Source organism: Podarcis muralis, chromosome 11 (genome assembly GCF_964188315.1).
Source record: "Podarcis muralis chromosome 11, rPodMur119.hap1.1, whole genome shotgun sequence".
NCBI classification, from domain to species: Eukaryota; Metazoa; Chordata; class Lepidosauria; order Squamata; family Lacertidae; genus Podarcis; species Podarcis muralis.
This window is the reverse complement of record NC_135665.1, coordinates 24,565,264-24,583,004: the sequence shown is the minus strand read 5'-3', so window position 1 is coordinate 24,583,004 and position 17,741 is coordinate 24,565,264. Positions and strand designations below refer to the sequence as shown.

The window sequence follows — 17,741 nt, the reverse complement described above, 5'->3', positions numbered from 1 at the left end:
TGAAAGATCTGACTTAGGGCTCTTGGACCCCAGAGCCCCCACTGTGGCTTAGGCAATGGGGAACCAACATGCCACAGGCCAGTCCTGGCCCACCAGGAGTCTCAGTTTAGCCCTTGAGGGTACACCCCCCAAAAAACCACGCCCACCTGTCAATCAGCTGACATTCTTCCAATGGGTGGGTGACAGCTGACGGGGAGGAGGTGAAGTTCAATTCTGCTTTGGCTGCATGCCCCAGTTCCCTGTAGCTCATCATGCTTATGTGCATGTCTTTTATGTCCGAAAGAATTATTCTCATTCCCATTTTCTGCCAGTGCACCTGACTCCCAAGTTGAACATCCAGGTTATAGAATATCCAGGAGTCTCCTTGGCAGGTAATTCCACACAGTGAGCTTTTCTAGATGTATCACACAGCTGGCAGGAATGGATTAGCATGTCACCCTCCCTAAACCCTAGTTAAAATGATTTGTGGGACATAATTTTCTACAGTAGATATGATCCAGGATGTTGATTGACCTTGGGATTCATATAACAATTCATACAATTAGAAGTTCTAGGGTAAAATAAGCCCCAGTCACAATGCTATGTTATGTGCATTGTGCTTTTATGTGGAAATGAACAAAGCACTGTGGGTTAAACCACAGAGCCTAGGACTTGCAGATCAGAAGGTTGGCGGTTCGAATCCCTGCGATGGGGTGAGCTCCTGTTGCTTGGTTCCTGCTCCTGCCAACCTAGCAGTTCGAAAGCACGTTAAAGTGCAAGTAGATAAATAGGTACCGCTCTGGCGGGAAGGTCAACAGCGTTTCTGTGCGCTGCTCTGGTTCGCCAGAAGCGGCTTAGTCATGCTGGCCACATGACCCGGAAGCTGTACGCCGGCTCCCTCGGCCAATAAAGCAAGATGAGCGCCACAACTCCAGAGTCGGCCACGACTGGACCTAATAGTCAGGGGTCCCTTTACCCTTTTAAACAAAGCCTACCTATGTTAAACGAACCATGCTTTCTTCTTCTAACCACTTTTTAAAAGGCTCTGGATGATTATTTCATGTCCTTTAGCAAATGTATAGGAAAACAGTACACGCCATCCCCCATAAAAACATTACTCAAAAGTTTACCTTTAGGACAAAGTTTAAATAATAGTAGAAGGGCTTTTATTTTTCTGTTGTTTGTGTCTATTAAGAACCCCTTTCAAAAACTGATAAATGAAGTAAACTATAAAAGGAGAACTCACATTCATCAACCTGGGGAACCGAAGTAGGGTTCCTAGAACTCTGCCTTCTTCCAGTGGTTTTAAATTCATGAGAAAAATTGGGCAATTATTCAGTGTCCATTCAGAAATTGAACTTTTGGCAGTGTTTGTTTCATGAAATATTGAGTGCTCTGGTCAGTAATTTATTGTCAGGAGTCAATTTTGATTTGTTTTGCCTTTGCTTTTATTCTATAATGAAGTATGGACATAAATATTAGTATGGACGATTAGCACATAAACATTGCAGTATGTAGTCTTAATTTGTTTTTCCTGAACTGTAATAGAATCATAGAGTTGGGTCACCTATATCATATGAATACTTTAAACACACACATCTTAGCTTGCTTTTTAAAAATAATAATAATGAAATAGACAAATAGTTTTTTGTGCTAACTATACACTAGATTAAAAAAAAAACTTTTTTTGTGCTAACTATACACTAGAGAGGGGGACGCGGGTGGCGCTGTGGGTAAAAGCCTCAGCGCCTAGGGCTTGCCGATCGAAAGGTCGGCGGTTCGAATCCCCGTGGCCGGGTGCGCTCCCGCTGCTCGGTCCCAGCGCCTGCCAACCTAGCAGTTCGAAAGCACCCCCGGGTGCAAGTAGATAAATAGGGACCGCTTACTGGCGGGAAGGTAAACGGCGTTTCCGTGTGCGACTCTGGCTCGCCAGATGCAGCTTTGTCACGCTGGCCATGTGACCCGGAAGTGTCTCCGGACAGCGCTGGCCCCCGGCCTCTTGAGTGAGATGGGCGCACAACCCCAGAGTCTGTCAAGACTGGCCCGTACGGGCAGGGGTACCTTTACCTTTACCTTTTATACACTAGAGCAGGGAGGAGGCAAATTTTTGTGGCAGTGCACATGTATAAGGTCCCAGGTTCATGACTAGTTTCTCCAGCTGAAGTAGCTCAGCCCTTTAAAAGATACTGCCAGTTAGGATAAATATTACTGGATTGTAGACCCTAAGTCCAGCTCAAATAAAGGCAGCTCCTCAAATATATCAACTGTTAAAATTAGGTCTGAACCAAACATTAAAATTAATTTTAGGATTTCAAAAATGAACTTTCCAATATATCTATCCAGATTTTGAATGGAGAATCCAGATTCATTTTTGAATGTGAAACACTTAGCTCAGCAATTTGAATCAAAATGCTTTTAGCCTTAACAGATTTTCCTGACTGAAACCTGTCAAAATCAAAACATGCGAAATCTCATGAAGCCGTCAACTACTAATTATCATTGCATGTTGTCTATCAAATGCTGTCAGACATGAAATACAGTTGAATGACAACCAACTTACTGTCGAATATGAAACTTTATTTCATTGCAACTTCCAAATATCCTTTTTTTTTCCCCCTCCGTAAAACAAAGGTCAGTTGCAAAACTTTGCAACTGTGTTTAAAGAAATTGGAAAATCAGTTTGGCCCAGAGGAAAAGCAGAACTCAAGACCTAAGGTTGGAGGAACTGGGTGCTATAAAAAATGCTGTAGAATCAGGAAGTTGGGAAGAACTCCACTGAGAAACCAAGGGTCTTCACAGAGAGCCCTATTACCAGAGATGGTCATTCTCTTCTGGCAAGCTATAATTAGACATGATGGACAAAGTTTTAGAGTTTGTAGGTCATCAACCTAATACCTTCCGGAATGTGTCCATAGCAAACAAAACATATCGAAGGAATTGTGCTAATACAAGGCCCATGACACTTCACTAAACTGCTCTGCAACCAGCAGGCTGTTCAAAGCAAGATGCAATAAATTTTATTCACAAAGTGTTTTGTTAACATGTCACAACAGATCACTGAGTGATTGCTCAGCTGAGTAGTCCATAAGAACCTAAGAAGAGCCCTTAGAAGAGTGGGTGCAGGACATGGATGCAATAGTACTCTCCCAGCTGCAATCCCCAGCAAATACAGTGTGAGTCTTTTAAAAGAGGCTCCATGGAACATGTGTACTCTGAAACCACAGGGCCTCTTTTAAAGGACTCGCCCGTACTATTCAGAGGCAGTACACAGCCAGCATTAGTAGCCATTCACCATGAGGGCTATGTACTAGTTCCATTGTCCCCAGATATCCTAAGACTCAGAATTACCCAGAAAAGCTCTAGTGACCAACATTTCATTGATGCAACAGTGAAGAACCATAATCATTTCATTGATCACACCACCATGGCTGCTCAGTATGCTCAAAAGCCTAATCTAGACCTGCTTAGTTATTTTCGCCCAGTTATTTCTCTACCTGCACTTTAGTTGTCATCCTTGGTGTTTCAGCTTATGGAGCTCTCTGTGGTGCCCAGGGATTACTTGAGCTCTAGTCAGCGGGAACAGTTAGTAGTAATGTCATTGCTGCTCTGCCCAGCTGAGAATTTCCTGGCTGAATTTGACAGCAGTTGATAGGCACTAAAATACACAAAACATGTGGAATTGTTAACAGCGTTAGAACCATTTCTGTTTTGAGGAAATTATACGGGTATTTTCTGCGGGTCCACTTGAAAATGAAGCACACCTACACAGTAATGAAAACTATCCTTGCCAACATACAAATATACCAAAAAGGGTACCTCTGTGCACCTGAAAATTCAGTAATGCTGATTTAGCCAGCATTCTCGAATAAGCTAGGACTTGGTGCTCTAACTATAGACATGCAAGGTTAAATCTCAAGTTCTGTTGACTCTACATCCTGCTGCAGACAGCATTGTGCCAGCTCTGTTGTGGTCTGCCTTTAGATATGAGCCAGCATCAAATCGATTTTAAATGAACATCCTTTGTAACACTGCAGATACTGTCATATCCTCAGGAAGCCTTTCATCTGTGAAAGCAAAGACTGCAGTTCTGAAACCCTTTGAGTTCAGTGCACTTGACTTGGTATTCCAAAAAAGCTGCTTTATATTTATGAGTTATTCAACTCAGATACAATGTTTTATTAATGGTTATGTATTTTAAATTACTCTTTCCTTCCTATCGGGCATTTTCTTTTGTACTAGTACTTTTGGTAATTCGGAGCCATTGTGTACAAGCTAAATTAAAGTCTGCCATTCTCATAAAGAGCAAGAAACCACTGGCAATTTCAGAGAAATATTGGTGCCTTATTGCTTTGTATAACAAATTCCTTTGCTCTCCAGCTTTGTATATTAATCTGCAAAAATACAAATGCAACAGGGTAGAGGAAAATGCATCCATGTATTTTCGTGCATGTGTAGAGGTGTACCTAGGATCCCTTGCGCCCCTGAGAAGGAGCTACATTGACCCTCCCCTCCATCCCTTACACCCTTGGCAAGGAGCTATACTGGGAGATACCATGGACTTGAAAGTCTAAAAGGGAGTGCACAGACTGGTGGGCAGGTTCCTAGCCACTTCAAATCAGAGTGGAAAGGCATGATTTTTGTGCCTGCCCTCCCAGGTCTGCACCCAGCCCACCTGCCAAACGCTCATCCAGCCCAGCGCACCTGCCAAACGTGGCCACAAGGCTGGTCCTGATAAGAATCTTGTTTGTGGAGCCGAAAGGATTCCCCATCCCAGGCTAGGGAAGGAAATAATCTGATCTGAAATAAGGAAACTTTGTTTTTAGAGTAGAAAATACATCCAGGGCAACGGAGGGTCTGTCAAACTACCTTCACCTCTTCTCACAGCTATTGCTAACATACAGACCGAAATGTACGAAGCTTTCATTGTTTACAAAGTGGGACACTAATCTTAAAGGATTCTTGACTTCTGCAGAGGAAGAAGCAGAATGAAAACTGTTTGGACAACCCAGTCCTGTCAGATTAGGTCTCACGACTATTTGCCTACGATCATTTTAAATTCCCAGCGAAGCTCATCCTCTCACTTGCTTCTGTGCATGAAATGAATGACAAATGAGGAGTGCAACTGTGCAGCAGTCCATGCAAGACAGCACTAACACTAATTTTACATGTCCAGGCCTGGATATTTTGCCATGAGAAAGTGACTTGTATCACAAGCGCTGGAATATATAGAGGTGAAATTTGTAAACAGGGGTGAAGAGGACAGCTGACTGTAGCCGTAACGTTCTGATTCAACAGCAGAGCAGAGATACAGCAGATATACTGTGAAACCCCCTAGGAGAAAGTTGCAGTGGTCTAGATAGAATACAAATTCCAAAACATAAATACATAGCTTATTCTAAAAGCCATACCCTGATGGTGCTTTGGCTCCCTGACTGGTTACTTGCTTATTTTGATGTTCCCTGAATCCAGCTCTTTACTCCTACCATTGATTCAAGGTTGGCTTTTACCTCTTGTAGTTTCATAGGACAAGACCTACAGTAGCTCATCAAATATGTTAAATAAACAATCTTAGGGTTGCCATATTTCAAAAAGTAAAAACCAGGAGCTTGCACTCATGTCCTGTTGATCTCTTTTTTTTTAGGAAACTTTTGAACTTTTAAAAGAACCCCCCCCAAGTTTTTCAGATTTTTTTTAGACAAACCCAAAAGTGTGTGTGTGTGTTTTACAAAAATGCCAAACAACCCACAATTTCTCGCTTAACTTGCCTGAGATCCAGGACGAAGCGCTGCCTTTCAGAAATTTCCCGTGGACATCAATTCTGCCTTTGAAATCCCAGTAATATCTTGGAAAATCCGGATGTATGGCAGCTCTAAACAAACTTTTAGAAGTTAAAAAATGTAACTGAAGCCCAATACTTGACTTTGACAACTAGACATTTATTGCAAAACTCCATTGGGATGCATGTGTGTTATATTTTATCCATGTTGCATGCACCTCTCTCAATATATTGTTGCCACAGTGATATGAGATTCCAGGAGTTCCAGGCACACTTGCCCAGGGTCCCTGTTTCCTTTTGGAAATGAGGCATAGCAGAGACAGTGGTGTCTTTATGATATATGGCTTATGTACACATATATACAGCCTGAACCTACTATGGAGGGGTTCATAGCATTAGCACTCCAATAGCATCTTGCTTCCTCCATAGGTGTAGCCTAGAATCCGAAGAGAGATCCAACATTGTGCTCTGCATGCTGCTTTGTGTCACCCAGTCACATAACACCTCATTCTAACCTCTCTAAGCTTTGGCTTTGAGGGAGAGAGGAGGCCCATCCATTTGCCATCTCAGACAGAGTCCCTTGATCATTTGTTGTTAATAGCCCATCCCTAGGCTATCACTTCAACACAAGAAGCTTAGCCTAGCTTCATTAGCTTTTAACACTTGGCTTAATTATAGGATTAGACATGTCCAGCACAGCCTAATACACACAGGTCTGACACCTAGAGTTTTAACACACTGAACCTTGATTAAATTCTATCACTTACTGCTTGCAGGAATTTACAAATATCTAGCACCCACAAACCCATAAGAATATACTGCATATTCTCCCTTCATTTAGGGTGGTATTCAAGTAAGTTTTACTGAGAGTAGACCCACTGAAATTATGGACCTAACTTTGCTGTGCTTACTAATCTCAATGGGTCTACTCTAAGTAAAACTTACTTGAATACAATCCTTGGTTTTCAGCAAGCTGCCATGCTGTGCAGCTCAGCAGGACAAGTGTGTGTGTATTGTGTGTCTAATAGTACAGAGTAATTAGATTTCTAGCTGCTGTTTTTGAAATGACGCAGTCATAGTAGGTTGTTTTGAAAAACGAGGGCTACTTTTAACAGCCGTGTTTTCATCCAGAGGCATATTCCCCATGGATACAAGGTGTACTCCTTACATAATTTATTAGTGGATTCATTTCCCACAATTAGCAGTCCACAATCTGCTGCTTTTCAAATATTCTTGCAAGATTCTTCCTTGAAAATACCAGGCATCTCAGAATTAAAATATCATTTTAACCTTAGCCCCGTTAACTTCCCAAAGGCTAGCTTCTGCTTCTAGGTAACCTGCACTCTAATTGTGATTATAATGATTTAATAATGCTGTCCTAATGTATATTTCAAATCTGCCTTCCACCTTAGGGGAATATATCTGTAATTCAAAAGTATGGTTTGATGAATGGAATCCTATCATGAAATCAAATAACCAATGTTATACAGTGGTACCTCGGGTTAAGTACTTAATTCGTTCCGGAGGTCCGTTTTTAACCTGAAACCGTTCTTAACCTGAAGCACCACTTTAGCTAATGGGGCCTCCTGCTGCTGCCATGCCGCCGGAGCACAATATCTGTTCTCATCTTGAAGCAAAGTTCTTAACCTGAAGCACTATTTCTGGGTTAGCTGAGTCTGTAACCTGAAGCGTATGTAACTTGAAGCGTATGTAACCCGAGGTACTACTGTATTAGAATGAAGACAGCCATCCTGACTGCCCTGGAAACAAAGTCAGAATGCAGCAGTTTCGCCATACTTTATAATGTCTGCCTTCTTCATCCTTATTTTGGAGCCTCTGATTTAATTCTCTCACTGCACTATAAAATGGAGCGTTTGAAAGCTGCATAATGACATTGGTGAATTGATAAAGATTTTGTTTAAAAATTGTACCATCTAAGAAATCTTTCACTAACATGAGAGAAGTGAGGCAAAACTGAGATTTCCATCAACCCTGCCAGATCAGTATTGCAGTGATTTGTAAGTGGAAGATGGGAACTTTGCTTGCCTAGTTGATTACATTAAGCTAGTGACAAGGGAGTTAAAGGGCCATGAAGTCCCAAACATTCTGCCCTGACAGTACCTCTGGAAAAACTGCAAGAAATGGAAATACGATACTTTTCATTCTTAAGAAGCATTTGCCGTTCAACCATCATGATGCATCAAGAAATCAGAGAAGATGCAACTGTCAAAAGCAGAGAGGACTCTCTACAGATTTAGAAAAGTAGCTCTTTGCAGTAGCGAGAAGGAAAAGCTTTGTGTGGCGAAGTGCTCAGCAAGTCATTAATTTCCTTTGGGTACATCAGTCATGTTTCGTGAAGAAAATTCATTTGCCCAATGGAAACTCAGATGCACCTTAGTGACAGAAGATAGAGATTATAGATAAAAGAGATGAATGGTGGGAGCAGTGGGTTTTAGCGGAGGGGAAAGGGACAGAGACAAGAAGAGTGTCATGTTGTAGGTTAAAATGAAAGCAAAAGAGAGAAAAGATCAGACAAGAGGAAAAGCAAGACAGGGTGGAAATTAGGGGCAGGGCTAACTCAAGTAAATGCAGAGATTTGACCGAAGAACGGTACACTCCTTCTATCTGGGATGGTCGTCCTCTTCCACCAAGTATGCAGCTTCGGGAGGGACGCACATGAACTGGTGAGAGAGGGAGGGGACACCCGCCTAGCCAGCCAGATCAGTTGAATCAACCCTGGCACTCAATGGAGTGACAGATGTCGCAGTCAGATCACCCTCACATCCAAATGCAGAGATTGAGCAAGAGGTCAGAAGAAGCAAGAAACAGTATTAACAGAAGCTACGTTAAAAATGGGGTGGAAATAGAATGGCATCCTGCTTCTTTTAGGCAGATATTTCACCTTCCCACTTCTTTTCAGGTGGACATAACTGAATCTAGCCTAATCTCTTTCATTCCTTTTGTCTCTCCCACAAGAATAATGGGCATTGCAGTTTGTTAAGCATTGCTGGGAGTTGTGATCCTGTGAGGTTTGAGCTACAGTCCCCAGAGTTTTTTGAGGGAAACAATGTGCTTCAAATGTGCTTTAAAGGTATAGTGTGTACACAGCCTAAATTAGGTGTGCTATTTTCAATAGGTTTACCATATTTTTCTGTGTGTAAGACTAGAGGTTATTTTACCAAAAAAATAGGTTTAAAATTGGGGCTTGTCTTATACATGGGTAGTGTTGAGGGGTGTTTTCTTAATTCGGAGTCCCCAAAAATAGGAGGCATCTTATACATGGGGGTGCCTTATACACGAAAAAATACGGTAGTTTGATTAAAGCTCAGTTGAATACCATGCTTCCCCCCCTTTATATACATTTTATTGATGCTTATTCTTTTAAATGTGAACTGCTTTGTGAGGTTCAACAGAGAGAAACATTAATGCATGCATACGCTTGCCTTGAATAAATAAACATAGGTGTTTTACTAAATTATCTTGATCAACATGCCATGTTCACATGTTCACAGGTCCAGCAGAAATCCACATCCAAAAAAGTCAACATCTTCTTATAGTTAGTATTCTAGGCTCACAACTACTTAAAATTCTAACCTTGTAGCATTAGTCATCCAAAAAAAACCCAGAGGACTTTAATAAGGCTGTCAAATTTGCTAACACTTGGTGTGATGTGAATTATTCCCTTGCATTCAGAAGCAGTCAGAAATCACCTAGCATTCACTAGCAGAAAACACATCATTTTATTCATGTGTCATTTTAGATTCCACTTCCCCCTTCCCTTCCAAAGCAGGTTACATCTATTATAGAGAGACTAAACCTGTAGCTTCTGTTTTTTTGACCTCATTTTCATAATGGAAGCAATTCTTAACTTGCATTGTATTACTTCAGTGTAACCTACGTTGAAAATGTGTGCAACTTAATTCCAAGTAATATATTTAGGACTTGATGTAAGTCTGGCAAATTAATTTCTTTTCCAGCTGAAGATTTTGCTTTATTCCAATCATTCATATGTATGGCATGCACACATTTTTAAAAGTTCATATTACAGAATAAACTAGTTTTTTAAAAAATGTAATGCAGTTAACTACCATGGAAAGGTACCATTCATGGAATACTAGATTAGACAAATCTGCCATGCTTAAATGTTTTTAGAGTCGTGGAGTAAAGACAGTGATTTAGAGTGTTAACAGTGCAATCAGATTCTTTACTTATTATTTATTCATTTAATTTTCAAAAAAAGGGGGGGGGAAAGATTGATTTTAATTATTTATTCAATCCTCCTGAAGAAGCCCAAGGTGGCACATCAATAATAAGTAAAATAAGGCACTAAAAAAACCACCACAATTTAAAACATAAAAACAGTTCATTCTAAAAAACAGTTAGAACATTTTCTCAGCTGGCGATCTGAGTTTTGCCAAGAACAATGACTTTCAGCCATCAAATGCCTAAGTATAACAGGAATGTTTTGAAGGTCTTCCTGAAAAATCAACAATGAGAAAGATAGACACACGTCAGAAAGAAAGGCATTCCACAGTCAGTATCTGCCACTGAAAAGGCGTGGCAAAGAAATTGTCATGAGTCACCACCAAGGCTTCACCTGCTGATCATAATGGTCTGAGATAGTTGATATTGGGGAATGTGCTCTTTTAGAAACACCATAGAGAACAGAAGGATGGACAAATTGACAAGTCACTTTCCAAAATATATAGCAGATGACAGAGGAATGGTTAGAAAGCAAGATCAATGTAATTACACTAAAATATATATTGTTTTTTTTATAACAGAATATATTTTGATCTACTTTCTTGTTATCTCCTTAAAGTTCTTTTTTATAATGTTACTGCATTCATTTTGGCTGCAGTTCATGAAGCCATTACATCAAAACTCCCTATGAAACACATAGTTATTACAGCCATGTTATTGCTAGAATTTATTAACAGGTAATAGGGTTTGTGACTGCAGCTTAAATAAACAATGCTTATAAATCACCAGGAGCTTCTGAAATGAGAAAATCTAATTGTATTTTTGCACAGAGCAATCATGCTTGTTCAAATGTCAATAAACCACAGGAACAAGCAGAAACATGTCTGAGGTTTGCATGTTTCAAACTTCCCTGCCCCCACCAACGCCTCTCCTTTTTTGGTGTGGAGATTGGAATTTTTCATTTCTGGTTGTTGTTTTTTACTAATCACAGTTCAGCATTATTGAGAAACCCTGAACTACAGTTAATCCTAACTATCATTTCTTGATGCAATCCAAGATTTGAAACAAACCATGATTTGAAGTTTCAAACAAACCACGTTAAAATTAACCCCCGTTTGTTGGGTTCCGACAAAACGATGAGCTGCAGTTAATTAAAAAAATGGAAGCAAAAGTTTATGAAGCCTTTCTTGCACCCACGCTGGAGAAGGGTGAAACACATGGCCCCAAGACTCAGTACATCTCATTCCCATAGTGATAAATCATGATTTATAATGATATCTGAATGCAGGAATAGGCTAGATATTTCTTCACTTTATTTTGATCAAACCATCTTGCTCCGGTGAGTAACCTGACCACTGAATTCTGCACCAGCTAAAGTTTCTGAACTGTCCTCAGAGGTAGCCCAACATATAATATGTTGCAGTAATCTAACTTAGAGGTTACCAGAGCATAGTTAGCAGAAGTTAGACCATCCCTGTTCTGATGGGGTGCAGCTGGGTCACCAGCCGAAATTCATGGAAGGCAATCCATGCCACCCAAGGCCACTTGAGTCTGAAGCAACAGCAATGGACGCAGGAGTACCCACAATCTATGTACCCGCTCCTTCAGAGGGAGTGTAACTCCATCAAGAGCAGGCCACCTCCCATCCATCCTGTATAGGGAACCACCTCCTAACACTGCTTCAGTCTTATCTGGATTGAGCTTCAGTTCGTTGGCTCTCATCTAGTCCATTACCAAGGCTAGAAATGTACACTAGTGGCCAAAATTGTGGAAACCTTTTGGGGAAAGTGTATTTCTGAAGTTTGATGGCTCATAACACCACTTTTGGGGGGAGTAATGCCATAAAATTATATATCAATGGAAAGATAATTTAATGAAGAATGTAAAGCAACAAAGTTTGTTCAGTTATCTGTATTCTATCAAAAGTTATAGCCAAATAACTAGAAAAAGGAAGCACAACTTGCTTAGGCTGATATGCAGTAACTTTCCTTTACTTGAATGTAGCCAATGAGCAGGAGTGTTTAGAGAGCCAATCAGGTGTTATGAACCATCAAACCTCGGAAATACACTTTCCCCAAAAAGTTTCCACAATTGTGGCCGCTACTGTAGCTACATCTTGTGCAGACACAGAAAACTATGGCTACCATTTACCATTGTAATTTCTAAAAGAACTTTAAAAAAAAACAACACCACACCCGATACATTTTTGCTATATAAAAAGTGATTATTTTCCGTTTCCTCTTGAGGTTACAATTTGCATTCAAATGTCTTGAGATAGAATTTTCTTTTTCAAATAATTGGTTCGTTTGCTGTTGGAATTGTAGAACTCTAAATGCACAGTGTTATGGAGGGTGGGGGAGAAATACTCATCACAAATTCAAGTTTAAAATTGTGCGTTTCCACTTATTCCTCCCAAGTATCTACATGCCAATGGAATTGTTCACCGTGATTTGAAACCAGAAAATCTACTGTATGCAACGCCAGCTCCAGATGCGTCTTTAAAAATAGGTAAATACTGTTCTTCTGTACCAGTTTTGGTTTGCGTGTTGGTGTTGTAGTGCAACAACTTTGCATTCCATGAATTTAGGATTGGATGTATTCACCCACCAGAAAGTTTCACTCCTGTACCTTATACGAGGAGTAATTTGATTAGTGTTTGATTGTTAGTTGATTAGTAAAACATTTCCAAATGACGAAATATTACGTTCATTTCATTCCACGGTATCGCGCAAGAAATATAAAATAATGATAATAACAAATAATGAATCCTTTCTGGTTTATATGTAACAGCTGATTTTGGACTTTCCAAGATTGTTGCAGATCAAGTGACCATGAAAACAGTCTGTGGGACTCCAGGGTACTGTGGTATGTTCCTTTATTGCTTACAGTATGTTAGGTATCTATTTATTTGTATTCAGTTGCCTTAAATGCTTAGGGTGGTAGTCACCTAAGTTTTATTCAGATTGGACCCACTGAAATAACTTGTAGCATCACTTTAAAAAGGCACAGTTGACAGGGGGCCCTGTAAAGGGTTTTGGCTATTTCCCTCCATTTGGGGCATCATTTATGACTGATACACATTATGACTGATAAACAAGAATATTACCGTTCTTTACTGCATTTTCTTTATCACGACTTCTGTCAACATAAATCACAAAATGAATATTACTAACATGGAATGAACAGTGTTAAAGGCACATTTAAGGGTGTTAAATGCACAAATGGTAAAGTGTAGAAGGTGGCATTAAGTACAAAGGACAAGGCATTTTAGGAAAATTAATGGTATTTCTGTTTGAGGTAACGTTAGGTGAGCATTCCTAAAGTCCCAAATGAAGGCCACTGGAAGCTGTGGCCTTACTGACAGGCAGGGTGAGGCAGCCAAGTCAGGCAGTTGGTTCTGAGTGTCATGAAATGACAGCAAATGACTAGTTAATTCATTTCTTATTACTGAGGTTTTTTCCTGCAAAGGAGATTAAGAGGTGGCTGTGGTATACGTGCCAACTCTATGAGGCTGAGGACAGCTCAGTCCCCACAAAGTATATGGGGCTGGGCCCTGCTGGGCCTCCCCTCCACATGACAAGACACACACACCCCATGTTGAGCAGAATTCAGCACCTCTGCCCTGTGGTATTTTCTGCCTCAAGATGCCAAAATATCTTGACTGGCTTTTAAGTAGTATGCACCTTGACTGAAGGGGGTGCCGTTTGCTGCTCTGCCTCAGGCAGCAAAATGTCTTGAGCCCTGGGTGGAGGCCCTTTAGCAGTGGCAGTGTTCTGTAGGTGGTGGCCCCAAAACAGAATGTTCTGGAAGGGTATCAGAAGAGCTTTGAATCCACAGGATCCAAAGTCTCTTTGTTCCTTTGACACCCCAGAAAATCTGAAAGATGTACACCAGCCCTGGAGCTAGTTATTTCCCCTGCCATCGGTATCAGTGAGAAGAGGAATTTAAAAAGTCAGATTGGGGCGGATGTCTGCAGAAAATTCATCCACACTTTCTGCCCTGGCCACTGCCAGCTTAGGAAGTGGTAGTTTTTTCACCATGGAGTCATCCTCCTCCCTTCCCAATCTTAAGATTGCCCTGTAAATATTTAAAACATTAGCTTAGATTATGTTGCATTTTGATAGGAAGAAATAAATCTGTTTGTTTCAACACACCACCAGCCTTGGGCTTTTAATAATAGATGTAAATAAAGGGTAAGGGATTCAGAAATTATAAACGCAGCAAAACAATGTCCAGACAAAAGCAGGATTCCAAATGGGAAAATTTGAAACAACCACATGCAATGAGAAATGGTGGTGTTACTTGTCCATGAATAATTAACTTCCAAGAATAGTCATGCATTGCCTGAGGGTAGCAAGGCAAGTCAACCACAAAATGGAAATAATAGATTATCACTTTTTGAGCACATTATGTGTAATGAGCCAAGGTCTGACATCTCAGATAATGCACTGATTAAGACATGCAAGGAATACAAACTCACTTTTCAAAATCTGAAAGGAAATTAAAAGTATGAATAATTAACAGTGGGATCCCATGCATCCCTACTCAAAACTAAGTCCCATTGAGCTTCCTGGCACTTACTTACCAGCAAGAGTGTGTAGGACTGCATCCTGAATGAGGGGAAAAGAAAAAGGGGTTGCTGCTAGTTTTTTTAAAAAGCAGTCTTATCCCTTGACTAAAATAGATTGAACCTATTTTGGGGGACATTCCATTAGAGTCTGGAACCAAATGTTTTTCGCTCTTTCCCTTTTGCCAAACATGGAACTAGACAATTGAACAGGACATTGTAATTACAAAGAGTTATAATTCTCAGCAACCCTTACCAAACAACAGTACCTAGAATTCTTTGAGGGAAAGGATGTGCTTTGAATGTGCTTTAAATATAAAGTATATACAGTACACAGCTGTAGAGTCAGATTTCATGGTCCATATTTCTTTTTTTTATTCTTTTTTTATTAAGGGTTGTAACGAAAGGTCTCACAATATAAGCAATTGAAGTGCAGGAGACAATTGCTTGAGAGGGGGCTGTGCTTTCTTCTGTGCTTCTAGAGAGGCTTCACTTCATATGATAATAATATTACCTAAGAATAATAGTTTAATAATATTCATTCTGAATAGCTTCACTATATCTCTTTCCTGAAACACATTCTCCTAGCACATATGAATGCACAATTAATGCGCATATTTCAGTAAAGAAATTGGTCTACCTTTGCTGAACTTAAGCTGCTTTATTTATTTTCTTTCTTTTTCACTCTCTCACATAGGAATTCTAGGTTTCTAGAATTTTGCTTTTTCTTGCCACTGCCTCTGCATTGGGCCCATCCCTGCTGGCCACTGCTCTGTTTCACTGTTATTTCTTTCTACATTAAAATTTTGTTTTATTGACAAGATTTTTATAATCTGCAGCACCGGAAATACTGCGAGGCTGTGCCTATGGCCCAGAAGTGGACATGTGGTCCTTGGGAATAATCACTTACATCCTGTGAGTTTGGCTAAAAATTACCCTATATATATAAGCAAATGTGATTCATTTATTAGTTTGCTTGCTTTCTCTTCAGATTGTATAAATCTTTTGCCTTACTGAAGTAGTTTGTTTTCTAGCCACCAGATTTTGTATTCGGAAATGTGTTTGGAAGATGGTTCAAACTGTACATTAAAAAATTTGTACTGCCCCTCATTTGTTGAAAATTGAAGTCTTTTGGCACGCTTCTCCTTCTAATTACTCTTTTTTTTCATGGATAGCTGTTATGTTTAACTGGAATAGCCACTGATCTTTAACTGGAAACAGCGGCTTCCCTCACACTGATCATGAGTCAATTGGGATTTAATTTTTGGCTGCAGTTTATGCACTTTACGCAGGAGGAAACCTTATTAAACACAGTAAAAACTTCCAAATTAACATGGGTACGATTGCAGTACACGCTACTCTTGTCCACTCTTATGATACTCTGCTCTGATATCAACATTGTCCTTTAGCCAATACAGGCAGCCATGAAGGTGTAGTATTAAAGATTGTCACCCCCTTGGGTTGGAAGTAGGGTGAGAGTGTCATCCAATTTGCCTCATGTTTGTGGGAGAAGTTGAGAAGTAAGTTCCCAGTGCTCTCCCAGGAGAATAGGGAACCTATTGAAAGGAATGCCCCCTCAGAAAGACCTAGGAGTTTAGGTCACCAGAGTGAGAGGTGGGCTGTTCTTCAAGATAGCTTAAATAATTTTTTGGAAACCCCTTTTTGCATTGGGTCTTTAATTGTAGTGGAGATGATATTTGTATTGTGGCTGCTTTTGTTAAATCTGAGTAATAATAATAATAATTTTATTGTTTATACCCCGCCCATCTGGCTGGGTTCCCCCAGCCACTCTGGGTGGCTTTCCAGCAAATTATAAAAAATAATAAAATGTCAGGCATTAATAACTTCCCTGAACAGGGCTGCCTTCAAATGTTTTCTAAAAGTTGTGTAATTCTTTATCTCCCTGACATCTGGTGATGGGAGGGTGTTTCACAGGGAGGGCGCCACTGCCGAGAAGACCCTCTGCCTTGTTAACTATGATAGAACCAGGACTTTTTTTCCAGCCGGAATTTGATGGAACTCAGTCTCAATGCCATTGCCATTCCAAGAGAACGAGGGAGGTGTTCCTGGTGAGTTCCGGCACCTCTTTTTCTAGAAAAATAGCACTGGATAGAGCCAATTTTTATCTACAGAGAAGGCAGCCCCCATTGCAGCAATGGTGATCCTTCTTTTAGTGTTCGTGGCTGCAATTTTGTAAACCTAGACGTGCCATTAGAACAGCAATGGGGAAACTGTCGCCCTCCAGATCTATCCAACTATTTATCTATCTGTTAAGACTGTTTATATCCCACTCTTCAACTGAACTATTTAGACCCAGGTGTTGCTACATCCTTTTCTTCTCATAGAAACCAATAGATGGCAGCCTTGATACCTACCAGGTTTTCTGCTGTGTCAGCCTCAGAATAGAATATTTCTAATGCTACTTTGCTTCCACCTACAGCCCAGTATGAGATATGCTTAGGTTTCAAATTGCCTAGATACTTTTTAATCCTCCCAAATGTTGTGAAGAAAAATAGATTTAAAATCCTTCATACCTGCTGCAAAATCCTAGGTGCTCTGTTAATCTCTTATGGCCTGATCCTGTGAGCCATTGGCTGAATAGAGTAGCGTATAAGAACATATGTGGAAATCTGCTGTAGCAGGAAGAAGCTGGTCTAGGATTTATTCCTCTATTCTTTTAGGTAAAGGTAAAGGGACCCCTGACCATTAGGTCCAGTCGTGACCTGGGGTTGCGGCGCTCATCTCGCTTTACTGGCTGAGGGAGCCCGGTGTACAGCTTCTGGGTCATGTGGCCAGCATGACTAAGCCGCTTCTGGCGAACCAGAGCAGCGCACGGAAATGCCATTTACCTTTCCGCTGGAGTGGTACCTATTTATCTACTTGCACTTTGACGTGCTTTCGAACTGCTAGGTTGGCAAGAGCAGGGACTGAGCAATGGGAGATCACCCCGTCATGGGGGTTTGAACCGCCGACCTTCTGATCAGCAAGTCCTAGGCTCTGTGGTTTAACCTACAGGCATGGGGAAATTTTATGGGGAGATGAACATGTGACTACTGCCCCTACAGTCTGAGAAGGGCCATTCTATCTGATGTTCCTTACAGTACACACTTGCATTTGACTCTTGGTAATGAAGACTTTTAAACATGATATGAATTCCACGTCCAATATTATTTATTTCTAAAAACTAATACACCCCTTGACTGTAAAAACAAACCC

The 17,741-nt window shown here is 40.5% G+C and overlaps 1 protein-coding gene across 2 annotated transcripts in view; it reads left to right on the top strand.

Annotated features, from left to right (window-relative positions):
* The window catches only part of CAMK4 (calcium/calmodulin dependent protein kinase IV), an 83,613-nt gene that overhangs the window by 56,272 nt on the left and 9,600 nt on the right, over nucleotides 1-17,741 (top strand). For both annotated transcript variants that reach the window (XM_028747882.2, XM_028747883.2), the window contains 3 exons: nucleotides 12,376-12,466; nucleotides 12,749-12,823; nucleotides 15,365-15,440. In XM_028747882.2, coding sequence (XP_028603715.2) covers nucleotides 12,376-12,466; nucleotides 12,749-12,823; nucleotides 15,365-15,440 — 242 coding nt within the window. The remainder of the gene's footprint in view (nucleotides 1-12,375; nucleotides 12,467-12,748; nucleotides 12,824-15,364; nucleotides 15,441-17,741) is intronic.